Source organism: Oncorhynchus masou, chromosome 32 (genome assembly GCF_036934945.1).
Source record: "Oncorhynchus masou masou isolate Uvic2021 chromosome 32, UVic_Omas_1.1, whole genome shotgun sequence".
NCBI classification, from domain to species: Eukaryota; Metazoa; Chordata; class Actinopteri; order Salmoniformes; family Salmonidae; genus Oncorhynchus; species Oncorhynchus masou.
The window spans coordinates 85,775,142-85,789,317 of NC_088243.1; the positions used below are offsets into that span (position 1 = coordinate 85,775,142).

Here is a 14,176-nt window from a genome sequence, read left to right on the forward strand (position 1 = left end):
GATTCCATCTAGACTGGCCTTCAGTCTCTGTTTAGATTCCATCTAGACTGGCCTTTAGTCTCTGTTTAGATTACAACTCGACTGGCCTTCAGCCTCTGTTTAGATTACAACTAGACTGGCCTTCAGCCTCTGTTTAGATTACATCTAGACTGGCCTTCAGTCTCTGTTTAGATTCCATCTAGACTGGCCTTCAGTCTCTGTTTAGATTCCATCTAGACTGGCCTTTAGTCTCTGTTTAGATTACAACTCGACTGGCCTTCAGCCTCTGTTTAGATTACAACTAGACTGGCCTTCAGCCTCTGTTTAGATTACATCTAGACTGGCCTTCAGCCTCTGTTTAGATTCCATCTAGACTGGCCTTCAGTCTCTGTTTAGATTCCATCTAGACTGGCCTTCAGTCTCTGTTTAGATTCCATCTAGACTGGCCTTTAGTCTCTGTTTAGATTACAACTCGACTGGCCTTCAGCCTCTGTTTAGATTACAACTAGACTGGCCTTCAGCCTCTGTTTAGATTACATCTAGACTGGCCTTCAGCCTCTGTTTAGATTACAACTAGACTGGCTATCAGTCTCTGTATAGATTCCATCTAGACTGGCCTTCAGTCTCTGTTTAGATTCCATCTAGACTGGCCTTCAGTCTCTGTTTAGATTCCATCTAGACTGGCCTTCAGCCTCTGTTTAGATTACAACTAGACTGGCCTTCAGTCTCTGTTTAGATTCCATCTAGACTGGCCTTCAGTCTCTGTTTAGATTCCATCTAGACTGGCCTTCAGCCTCTGTTTAGATTCCATCTAGACTGGCCTTCAGTCTCTGTATAGATTCCATCTAGACTGGCCTTCAGACTCTGTTTAGATTACAACTAGACTGGCCTTTAGTCTCTGTATAGATTCCATCTAGACTGGCCTTCAGTCTCTGTTCTCTTCTATTGTATCTGGAGTGTAACCGTGTGAGACTGATGAGGTTGAGTGGCCAGATGGTTTTCAGTGAATAACGGGGCCATTTTGGGACAAAGCTCTGATTGGTTTCGGTCCTTCCTCCCTTCTTTCTCCCACTCTGTGTTCCAGCGTTATGTGCCCTAACAACGCACCCTGTAATGTCTATGTTATGCTGTTCTCAGACAGTTAACAAAATACCAACATAGAGAAAAATAGTTTAGCTGAACATACACCCCCCCCCACACAAAAAAAAACAAAATCAATAAATATGAGGCAGAGGTAGCCTGAGAGGTGAAGAGAGACAAACCAACCTGTGTTGTAGTGCTTGGTACAGTATCGCAAGTCTTTCTCCTCTTTCAGTATAAACTGAGGTAACGTCAGCCCGTCTGCGACCTGCACGGCTCCCTTCTCATCCCACTCAAATATGAGATCATTCATCGTATAGCCGACTGGATGGGAGCAGTTTGAAACAAGATCATTACTACCACAGTATTACTACAGTCTTACTACCACAGTATCACAGTACATTCAAGCTGTTTGTAAGAGAGAGAGAAAAAAACAACATCATTATTGACAATGTGGTATGATGAAGGTTTAAATGCCTTGATCAACCAACTCTACCGTAGCTCCACAGTGTTCACACAGAAGCAATACATGTTGTTTCCATTCTTCACACCTGAGAACAATGAGTCAAGAAAAAAGACAATGCCATCATTTCCAAAGAGAGGAGGTGGGGAGGGAGAAGCCAGTGTTGGCTGGTTAGAGCAGGTTGGAGGAGGTTGGTCCCCCCTAACTCCCTCCCTGTCCCTTCCCTATATCTGCTCTCTGCTGCTGGAGGGGCCTGTGTAAATCACTGGGCCTTTCATCATACTGTCCTCCAGACCAGGGACACATCCATTTCACCAACACAAAATAAATACTTTCCCCCTACCCTACCTGTGTGTGTGTGTGTGATAACTGTGTTCCTAAAGGATAATGGAATACTCACAACTCTCCAGCTGCATGATACAGGTCTGTACGTCCATTGGGAAGTTCTTCAAGTCCATGGGACAGGCCAGGACCAGTGTTATTCTGGTCACATAGAATAGAACACAACAGAACAAAACAGAACAGAACAGCATAAAACAGGAAAGACCAGAACAGAACAGACTGGCCAGGATCAGCGTTATTTTGTTAACAAGTTTAAATAGAAGAGAAAGGAATATAATGGAATATAATAGAATGGAATAAAATAGAATAGAATGGAATGGAATATAATAGGATAGAATGGAATAGAATGGAATAGAGTGGAATAGAATAGAATGGAATAGAATGGAAAAGAATAGAATGAAATGGAATAGAATGGAATAGAGTGGAATAGAATAGAATGGAAAAGAATAGAATGAAATGGAATAGAATATAATGGAATGGAATAGAATAGGATAGAGTGGAATAGAATAGAATGGAATAGAATGGAAAAGAATAGAATGAAATGGAATAGAATAGAATGGAATAGAATAGGATAGAGTGGAATATAATATAATGGAATAGCATAGAATGGAAAAGAATAGAATGAAATGGAATATAATAGAATAGAATAGAATATAATAGGATAGAGTGGAATAGAATAGAATGGAATAGAATAGGATAGAGTGGAATATAATAGAATAGAATGGAAAAGAATAGAATGAAATGGAATAGAATGGAATGGAATAGAGTGGAATAGAATAGAATGGAATAGAATGGAAAAGAGTAGAATGAAATTGAATATAATAGAATAGAATGGAATAGAATAGGATAGAGTGGAATAGAATAGAATGGAATAGCATAGAATGGAAAAGAATAGAATGAAATGGAATATAATAGAATAGAATGGAATATAATAGGATAGAGTGGAATAGAATAGAATGGAATAGAATAGGATAGAGTGGAATAGAATAGAATAGAATGGAAAAGAATAGAATGAAATGGAATAGAATGGAATAGGATAGAATGGAATAGAATAGAATGGAAAAGAATAGAGTGGAATAGAATAGAATGGAATAGAATAGAATATAATGGAATAGAATATAATGGAATAAAATAAATGAAATATTATAGAATAGAATATAATGTAATGTAATTGTCACGCCTTGGTCTTAGTATTTTGTGTTTTAGTTAATTAGTTGGTCAGGCCAGGGTGTGACATGGGTTTATTGTTTGTTGTATTCTTAGTGGGGTTTTTTAGTTATTGGGATTGTAGCTGATTAGGGGTGTGTGTTACATAGGTTTGGCTGCCTGAGGCGGTTCTCAATCAGAGTCAGGTGATTCTCGTTGTCTCTGATTGGGAACCGTATTTAGGTAGCCTGGGTTTCACTTTGTATTTCGTGGGTGATTGTTCCTGTCTCTGTGTAGTGTTCACCAGATAGGCTGTAATAGGTTTCGCGTTCCGTTTGTTGTTTTGTATTTATTCGTTATTTCATGTATAGTTCCGTTGTTTGTTTCACTAATAAACATGAGTAACCAACACGCTGCATTTCGGTCCGACTTTCTTGCGACAAACGAAGAACGTCGTTACAGTAATAGGATAGAATGTAATAGAATGTAATAGGATAGAGTTGAATAGAATAGAACGGAATAGAATATAATGAAATAGAATAAATTAAATATTATAGAATGGAATGGAATAGGATAGAATGAAGTAGAATGGAATGGAATAGGATCGAATGGAATAGAATGGAATAGAACTTTCTAGAACACATCAGGTCCATAGGACAGGCCAGGATCAGTGTTATTCTGGTCCCATAGCATCCATCATTAAACTAGGTAATAATGTTGGTAACACCTTACCGGCACTTATAACAACATGTTATATGCATGTGTACGCCTTTATAAGGTCATATAATAAGGTTTATAGTATGTCTTGTGTTGTTGTTATAAACCACGAGCAAAGCATTACAGGAGTAACAGGGTAACATATTGTTCTAACTGCGGCTATATTTCCTGTCATGATGGCCTTTAATATAAAAGGTTACATTACACACCTCAGACATTCTTCCCCTCATGACAAACACCTTCCTGCTAGCCATGCATGTGAACCTCATCCCCAAACAGCCTGGTTGCTTCTCCATGGTACTGTTCCTACCGCGAGTATAGAAAACACCTTTAAAAGCGGCAGCCATTCATGCTTCAACCTGGACGGCTGCTGTTACTTTTATCTTGAGATACATGTAGGTAGGTGAGGAGCAGGTCTATTGGTTGCATTGCATTCACAGTTGACTTATACCGCAGTGTGATATCATCACCGTTACACAACAAATGTTATTTATAAGGTTTATTTTTTCAATCAGAAAAGACACTATGGCAGGTTTTCTTTAGCGCGGGGTCAGGTGAGAATCAAAGCGATCTAATGGGTTCATTTGATGGTGTCAAGGTAAGAGATGAGAAGGACTCTTCTCACTGCCTTCCCATGGCTGTTGATAAGGATCCAATTCCCCTCTGCATGTCCAAGGGTTGAATACTAGGCTTGATAACAGATCAAATACACTGCAAACATGGTCACATTTTAAGGAGATCATTTTAGTTGTTGTTTGGATGTTAATTTATATTTTGTTTCTACCATGAGCAATATAGAGACAAATCAGAGAGCATCTGTCAGCCATAGGTCGAGCACCGGCTAGACATTAATCTGTCAGCCATAGGTCGAGCACCGGCTAGACATTCATCTGTCAGCCATAGATCTAGCACCAGATTCGTCTGTCAGCCATAGGTCTAGCACCGGGTAGACAATCATCTGTCAGCCATAGATCTAGCACCAGATTCGTCTGTCAGCCATAGGTCTAGCACCGGGTAGACAATCATCTGTCAGCCATAGATCTAGCACCAGATTCGTCTGTCAGCCATAGGTCTAGCACCAGATTCATCTGTCAGCCATAGGTCTAGCACCAGATTCGTCTGTCAGCCATAGGTCTAGCACCGGGTAGACAATCATCTGTCAGCCATAGATCTAGCACCAGATTCGTCTGTCAGCCATAGGTCTAGCACCGGGTAGACAATCATCTGTCAGCCATAGATCTAGCACCAGATTCGTCTGTCAGCCATAGGTCTAGCACCAGATTCGTCTGTCAGCCATAGGTCTAGCACCAGAATCATCTGTCAGCCATAGATCTAGGACCAGATTCATCTGTCAGCCATAGATCTAGCACCGGGTAGACAATCATCTGTCAGCCATAGATCTAGCACCAGATTCGTCTGTCAGCCATAGGTCTAGCACCGGGTAGACATTAATCTGTCAGCCATAGGTCTAGCACCAGGTAGACATTAATCTGTCAGCCATAGGTCTTGCACCAGGTAGACATTAATCTGTCAGCCATAGGTCTAGCACCAGGTAGACATTAATCTGTCAGCCATAGGTCTTGCACCAGGTAGACATTAATCTGTCAGCCATAGGTCTTGCACCAGGTAGACATTAATCTGTCAGCCATAGGTCTTGCACCAGGTAGACATTAATCTGTCAGCCATAGGTCTAGCACCAGATTCATCTGTCAGCTATAGATCTAGCACCGGATAGACATTCATCCGTCAGCCATAGATCTAGCACCGGGTAGACATTAATCTGTCAGCCATAGGTCTAGCACCGGATAGACATTCATCCGTCAGCCATAGATCTATCACCGGATTCATCTGTCAGCCATAGGTCTAGCACCGGCTAGACATTCATCTGTCAGCCATAGGTCTAGCACCGGCTAGACATTCATCTGTCAGCCATAGGTCTAGCACCGGATTCATCTGTCAGCCATAGGTCTAGCACCGGATAGACATTCATCCGTCAGCCATAGATCTAGCACCGGATAGACATTCATCCGTCAGCCATAGATCTAGCACCGGCTAGACATTCATCTGTCAGCCATAGGTCTAGCACCAGACATTCATCTGTCAGCCATAGATCTAGCACCGGATAGACATTCATCCGTCAGCCATAGATCTAGCACCGGATAGACATTCATCCGTCAGCCATAGATCTAGCACCGGCTAGACATTCATCTGTCAGCCATAGGTCTAGCACCAGACATTCATCTATCAGCCATAGATCTAGCACCGGATAGACATTCATCCGTCAGCCATAGATCTAGCACTAGGTAACCATTCATCTGTCAGCCATAGGTCTAGCACCGGATAGACATTCTGAGAAATTAACAAGACGAAGATACAACAAGAAAAGAATAGCATACCGGATACTATACAATACGTTCCCATTTTTTGAAATCCTTAGTAGCTTGTTGTCAGTCGTAACCTCATGGAAATTGGCGCCTTTTTCATTGGCGAAGAACAAATCAGGTTTCCAGATAGAGTCCAACATAGACGGGTCCAGGTCGAGAGAGTCGTCGGGGTATTCACTATAGGCCAGCCTGGGGTCGTTCCATTGTTGCCTCAGGAAGATATTCACTCTGTAGTCCTGGGGAGAGAACAGTTCAATGTCAATAAGTGTATCACATTATCAGAGAAAGGCCAAGCTATGTCAGTGCATTTGCATCGCCAGGACTCAGGGAGGTTTGATTGATTGATTGGTTGATTGGATGGTTGGTTGGTTGGTTGATTGATTGGTTGATTGGTCGGTTGATTGGTTGGTTGGTTGGTTGATTGGTTTGTTTGTTTGATTGTTTAATATAATCATTAATTTCTGGGATAAATAATTGCACAAGACATGGGGATCGGTTTCCAATTCTTTCGATCTTAAAAATCCTATGTATTTTTATTGAATAAAGCTTAGTTAAACTAAACACTCGGTTATTGGGCTTTCTAGGTGTAGATTGTTTATGCAAATCACACCTGTCTGAGTAGCAGTAGCACTCTTAAGGCAGGAGATAAATAATGGTCCTGGTGGTTCATCATGTAAATGTCCTTTAGAAGACCCTTCAATAGAGCTGTGGCCTATAGGCACAACAGTCCACCGTAATTGTCAATTATTCTACAGAACGAGCGTGCCGTTATATCATCCCATAACGACCATTAAGCTGTCTAGGCTGTAATGTAGCGAGGTATGATATATCAGTCGACTGAGGGGACAGCAGGTGACCTTTCCAATGGCAATCAACCACAACATTAGAAGGACATTGTCGTGCAATTATCTCACTACACACAGACAGACCTGTTTCGCTATTAGGGGAATTTTGTTAGAATTTTTTTTTTTACGAGTTTTTACGGAGAAAAAGAAGATCAACAAATGTAGAGTCTAGTCTGACTCTGATTACAGAATGAGGTCTAGTATGACTCTGATTACAGAATGAGGTCTAGTCTGACTCTGATTACAGAATGAGGTCTAGTCTGACTCTGATTACAGAATGAGGTCTAGTCTGACTCTGATTACAGAATGAAGTCTAGTCTGACTATGATTACAGGATGAGGTCTAGTCTGACTCTGATTACAGAATGAGGTCTAGTCTGACTATGATTACAGAATGAGGTCTAGTCTGACTATGATTACAGAATGAGGTCTAGTCTGACTCTGATTACAGGATGAGGTCTAGTCTGACTCTGATTACAGAATGAGGTCTAGTCTGACTATGATTACAGAATGAGGTCTAGTCTGACTCTGATTACAGGATGAGGTCTAGTCTGACTCTGATTACAGAATGAGGTCTAGTCTGACTATGATTACAGAATGAGGTCTAGTCTGACTATGATTACAGAATGAGGTCTAGTCTGACTCTGATTACAGAATGAGGTCTAGTCTGACTCTGATTACAGAATGAGGTCTAGTCTGACTATGATTACAGAATGAGGTCTAGTCTGACTCTGATTACAGGATGAGGTCTAGTCTGACTCTGATTACAGAATGAGGTCTATTCTGACTCTGATTACAGAATGAAGTCTTGTCTGACTATGATTACAGAATGAGGTCTAGTCTGACTATGATTACAGAATGAAGTCTTGTCTGACTATGATTACAGAATGAGGTCTAGTCTGACTCTGATTACAGAATGAGGTCTAGTCTGACTATGATTACAGAATGAGGTCTATTCTGACTCTGATTACAGAATGAAGTCTTGTCTGACTATGATTACAGAATGAGGTCTAGTCTGACTATGATTACAGAATGAAGTCTTGTCTGACTATGATTACAGAATGAGGTCTAGTCTGACTCTGATTACAGGATGAGGTCTAGTCTGACTCTGATTACAGAATGAGGTCTAGTCTGACTATGATTACAGAATGAGGTCTAGTCTGACTGATTACAGAATGAGGTCTAGTCTGACTATGATTACAGAATGAGGTCTAGTCTGACTCTGATTACAGAATGAGGTCTAGTCTGACTCTGATTACAGAATGAGGTCTAGTCTGACTATGATTACAGAATGAGGTCTAGTCTGACTCTGATTACAGGATGAGGTCTAGTCTGACTCTGATTACAGAATGAGGTCTAGTCTGACTCTGATTACAGAATGAGGTCTAGTCTGACTCTGATTACAGAATGAGGTCTAGTCTGACTCTGATTACAGAATGAGGTCTAGTCTGACTCTGATTACAGGATGAGGTCTAGTCTGACTCTGATTACAGAATGAGGTCTAGTCTGACTCTGATTACAGAATGAGGTCTAGTCTGACTATGATTAGAGAATGAGGTCTAGTCTGACTATGATTACAGAATGAGGTCTAGTCTGACTATGATTACAGAATGAGGTCTAGTCTGACTATGATTAGAGAATGAGGTCTAGTCTGACTCTGATTACAGAATGAGGTCTAGTCTGACTCTGATTACAGAATGAGGTCTAGTCTGACTCTGATTACAGAATGAGGTCTAGTCTGACTCTGATTACAGAATGAGGTCTAGTCTGACTATGATTACAGAATGAGGTCTAGTCTGACTCTGATTACAGAATGAGGTCTAGTCTGACTCTGATTACAGGATGAGGTCTAGTCTGACTCTGATTACAGAATGAGGTCTAGTCTGACTATGATTACAGAATGAGGTCTAGTCTGACTCTGATTACAGGATGAGGTCTAGTCTGACTCTGATTACAGAATGAGGTCTAGTCTGACTGATTACAGGATGAGGTCTAGTCTGACTCTGATTAGAGAATGAGGTCTAGTCTGACTCTGATTACAGGATGAGGTCTAGTCTGACTCTGATTACAGAATGAGGTCTAGTCTGACTCTGATTACAGGATGAGGTCTAGTCTGACTCTGATTACAGAATGAGGTCTAGTCTGACTCTGATTACAGAATGAGGTCTAGTCTGACTCTGATTACAGAATGAGGTCTAGTCTGACTCTGATTACAGAATGAGGTCTAGTCTGACTATGATTACAGAATGAGGTCTAGTCTGACTCTGATTACAGAATGAGGTCTAGTCTGACTCTGATTACAGAATGAGGTCTAGTCTGACTATGATTACAGAATGAGGTCTAGTCTGACTCTGATTACAGAATGAGGTCTAGTCTGACTCTGATTACAGAATGAGGTCTAGTCTGACTCTGATTACAGGATGAGGTCTAGTCTGACTCTGATTACAGAATGAGGTCTAGTCTGACTCTGATTACAGAATGAGGTCTAGTCTGACTCTGATTACAGAATGAGGTCTAGTCTGACTCTGATTACAGGATGAGGTCTAGTCTGACTCTGATTAGAGAATGAGGTCTAGTCTGACTCTGATTACAGAATGAGGTCTAGTCTGACTCTGATTACAGAATGAGGTCTATTCTGACTCTGATTACAGAATGAGGTCTAGTCTGACTCTGATTACAGAATGAGGTCTAGTCTGACTCTGATTACAAGATGAGGTCTAGTCTGACTCTGATTACAGAATGAGGTCTAGTCTGACTCTGATTACAGGATGAGGTGTTCGTAGACCTTTTCATTATTTAAAATATCAGCAATCTAGATTCTAAACACACAGGTGGAATATGAAAATATCCCCCCAACAAAGGATAAAATAAAAAAAATGTCAGAGTCGAGGCCGTTTTGGTTCCAGGTAGACCCATTTTATGTTACATGTTCTATCGGCAACCAACAAGGGTTCTTAAAAGGGTTCTCCAATTGGGGACAGCCAAAAAAAACTTTTTAGGTTCTAGATAGCACCTTTTTTTCTAAAAGTGTAGAGACCATGGGAGTTGAGCTACTACAGACACATGCAGCAGCCATTCGACCAAGAATATATTTGCAGTCCAAATGGCACCCTATTCCCTATTTAGTGCACTACTTTTGATCAGGGCCCTATGAGGGTGCCATTTGGGATGAAGTCTATCTATCATCTACCTCAGTAGTCTTGCAGATGGAGAGAGATTGCAGACTGGGAAACATTGCTAGTTTACCACAGGGGCATTCATTAGGCCTTGGTTTGTTGCCAACATAGAAATATAATTACTAGAACAGGAAATCTCCTGTTCAAGTCAATGTTTGGTGATGGCTGAATGGGCGGCCATATTGAGTAATTCCATTTCGATGGTTGCCAACACTGCCTTACTACAGTGACTGATTCGACTGTTTGTTACTACCAACTCCTTACCATTACACATTATAAGTGAGATCAAGTAAGATATAAATACAATTGTAATCTCCAGACCAAATCTCACCGCGGTCACCAAATGTAAACGTATTTAATATGTGTGATTGAAAAAAAGGATCCTTAACATAGTGTGACCCACTGGGATAAAACATGGGTCTCCTACACATGAAAAGAGGACCAGGTCAGGAGCCAAGGCATTAGCTCCAGAGCCAACAACACAACACTGCAGGTCTCAGTCTGGCTCTAAACCCAACCTCTTCGACAACAGTCAGATTTTGAACCATGGAGTATACTGTTGGATTACAAAGCATAGAGTTGTCTCACACACTCATCCATCAGCATCAGCAGAAGCCATAGGTGAACTTTCTCAGACATGTTGAGTGGGATGTATCTCAGCAAACTGATATACCACAACAGCATAGCACCCAATCCTTAATGCGATTCAAGCCGAAGGCCAAATCGTCCTGGCTGTGACATTTAAAAAAAGTCAAAGTTTTGGCTATGAAGTCTTCCGATGACTCTGGTCTGCATGGGGCCACACCCAACCAACTCCACCAACACACTGTAACAAACAGGACGTTGGGATTTATGCATTTCACTCTCTCACATCTCGAAGAAGGAAAATGAAAGAGCAGCAGTCGAGGAATGAGTCCCCAAATGCTATCATGTTGCCTATATAGTGCACTACTTTTGCCCAGTGCCCCTGAGCCCAGGTCAAAGAATAGGTTTTCCATTTGGGACACAGGTTAGGAGAGCTAATTAAATAGCCACTGGATTTTCCCCCTGGGAATCGTAACTTTAAATCCGGGTAAACAATTAGACCTAAATGGTAGCCTATTCCCTACATAGTGCACTACTTTTGACCAGAGCAAACTATGCAGGGAATAGGGTGCCAATTGCGACGCAGACTCAGTCGGATCATTACTGCATGAAACATTGTTCTCGCTAGCCCTATAAGCACATAAAGATTGAATGATCTAATTCTCTTTAGTTTCACCTCCACCCATCTCTTATATCATTTCTTTCTCAACTAGTTTGAACGTTTCAGTGTGAATGAGCGAGAGATAGAGAGAGACAGAGAGAGAGACAGAGAGCGAGAGACAGAGAGAGAGAGAGAGAGACAGAGAGAGAGATACAGAGAGAGAGAGAGAGAGAGAGAGAGACAGAGAGAGACAGAGAGAGACAGAGAGCGAGAGACAGAGAGAGAGAGAGATAGAGACAGAGAGAGAGACAGAAAGAGAGAGAGAGAGAGAGAGAGAGAGAGAGAGTGAGAGAGCGAGAGACAGAGAGAGAGAGAGAGAGAGAGAGAGAGAGAGAGAGAGAGAGAGAGAGAGAGAGAGAGAGAGAGAGAAAGAAAATAGGCTTTTTACAAAATTATCGTACGACAGACCACGTATTCACCCTGGACACCCTAATTTACAAACAAACAAACCAAATCAAAGGCAAAAAACTTTGACTCAATTTGGGATGAGGGTCTGCTATACAAATCAATGGAAAGTGGTGTTGAGGGAAAAAAATACAACATTATAAAATCCATGTACACAAACAACAAGTGCGCCGTTAAAATTGCCCAAAAACACACATTTCATTCCACAGGGCCGGGTGGTGAGACCGGGGTTCAGCTTAAGCCCCACCCTCTTCAACAGATATCAACAAATTGGCGAGGGCCCTAGAACAGTCTGCAGCAACCGAATTCACTGTACTAGAATCTGAAGTCAAATGTCTACTGTTTGCTGATGATCTAGTGCTTTTGTCCCCAACCAAGGAGGGCCTACAGCAGCACAGAGATCTTCTGCACAGATTCTGTCAGACCTGGGCCCTGACAGACCTGGGCCCTGACAGACCTGGGCCCTCACAGACCTGGGCCCTGTCAGACCTGGGCCCTGACAGTAAATCTCAGTAAGACAAAAAAATAATGGTGTTCCAAAAAAGGTCCAGTTGCCAGGACCACAAATACAAATTCTATCTAGTTCTATTCTATCTGTTGTCCTTGAGCACACAAAAAACGATACATACCTCGGCCTAAACATCAGCGCCACAGGTAACTTCAACAAAGCTGTGAACGATCTGAGAGACAAGGCAAGAAGGGCCTTCTATGCCATCAAAAGGAACATAAAAGTCGACAATCCAAATTAGGATCTGGCTAAAAATACTTGAATCAGTCATAGAGCAAATTGCCCTTTTTGGTTGTGAGGTCTAGGGTCTGCTTACTAACCAAGATTTCACAAAATGTGACAAACACCAAATTGAGACTCTGCATGCAGCATTCTACAAAAACATCCTCCGAAGTTCAACGTAAAACACCAAATGATGCAGAGTAGTATTAGGACGATACCTGCTAATGATCAAAATCCAGAAAAGAGACGTTCAATTCTACAACCACCGAAAAGGAAGCGATTCCCAAACCTTCCATAACAAAGCCATCACCTACAGAGAGATGAACCTGGAGAAGAGTCCCCTAAGCAAGCTGGTCCTTGGGATCTGTTAACAAACACAAGCAGACCCCACAGAGCCCAAGGAAAGCAACACAATTAGACCCAACCAAATCATGAGAAAACTTGACAAATTGGAAATAATTTACAAAAAAACTGAGCAATCTAGAACACTATTTGGCCCTAAACAGAGAATACCTGACCACTATGACTGATCCAAACTTAAGGAAAGCTTTGACTATGTACAGACTCAGTAAATTGAATTGAATTAAATTGAATTGAGAGAGAGAGAGAGAGAGAGAGAGAGAGAGAGAGAGAGAGAGAGAGAGAGAGAGAGAGAGAGAGAGAAGAGAGAGTGAGAGAGAGAGAGAGAGAGAGAGAAGAGAAAAGAAGAGAAGAGAAGGGAAGAGAAGAGTAGAGAAGAGAAGAGAAGGGAAGAGAAGAGAAGAGAAGGGAAGAGAAGGGAAGAGAAGAGAAGGGAAGAGAAGAGAAGAGAAGAGAAGGGAAGAAAAGAGAAGGGAAGAGACTAGGACTTGGAGGAAAGGCTTCCGGATCAATTCCACTGGTTGTTGCGGAGTGTAGAGGGGGAAAAAGAGTGGAAAATCATGAATTTGTTCTGCATGAGGAGGTTGTGCAGTCTGCAGCAGTTTTAGTTAAAGCTCTACTGATGCGTCTCACCCAGGGAGACTTGGCATGGAGACTTGAGACTCCCATCCCAGCCATTCCCCTCGCCTCCCATCCCAGCCACTCCCCTCCCATCCCAGCCCAGCCCTTCCCCTCCCATCCTCTCCCTTCCCTTCCCAGCCAATCCCCTACCCTCCCATACCAGCCCATGCAAACCAATCCCAGCCCATCCCAGCTTGGCATGGTGACTTGAGACTAGGGCCATCCCCTCCCCTCCCCTCCCATCCGAGCCCATCCAAGCCCCTCCCTTCCAGCCTATCCCATCCCCTCCCAGCCCATCCCAAATCCTACCAACCCAACCCTGCAATTGCATCCCATCCCAGCCCATCCCAACCCAGCCTATTCCATCCCAGCCCAGCCCATTCCATCCCAGCCCATTCCATACCAGCCTATTCCATCCGAGCCCATTCCATCCCAGCCCAGCCCATCCCATCCCAGCCCAGCCCCTCCCATCCAAGCCCATCCCCTTCCATTCCAGCACCTCCCATCCCAACCCCTCCCATCCAAACCCGACCATCCAAGGCCATCCCATTCTATCCCAGCCCAGCCCATCCAAGCCCATCCCATCCCAGCCCCTCCCATCCAAGCCCATCCCCTTCCATTCAAGCACCTCCCATCAAATCACAGCCCCTCCCATCCCATCCAAGACCTGACCATCCAAGGCC

The 14,176-nt window shown here is 42.6% G+C and overlaps 1 protein-coding gene across 2 annotated transcripts in view; it reads right to left on the reverse strand.

Annotated features, from left to right (window-relative positions):
- LOC135526748 (glycine receptor subunit alphaZ1-like) overlaps window positions 1-14,176 on the reverse strand; it is an 89,386-nt gene that overhangs the window by 24,608 nt on the left and 50,602 nt on the right. For both annotated transcript variants that reach the window (XM_064955374.1, XM_064955373.1), the window contains 3 exons: window positions 6,124-6,347; window positions 1,923-2,005; window positions 1,246-1,383 (listed from right to left, as the gene is read on the reverse strand). In XM_064955374.1, the coding sequence (XP_064811446.1) occupies window positions 1,246-1,383; window positions 1,923-2,005; window positions 6,124-6,347 (445 nt within the window). The remainder of the gene's footprint in view (window positions 1-1,245; window positions 1,384-1,922; window positions 2,006-6,123; window positions 6,348-14,176) is intronic.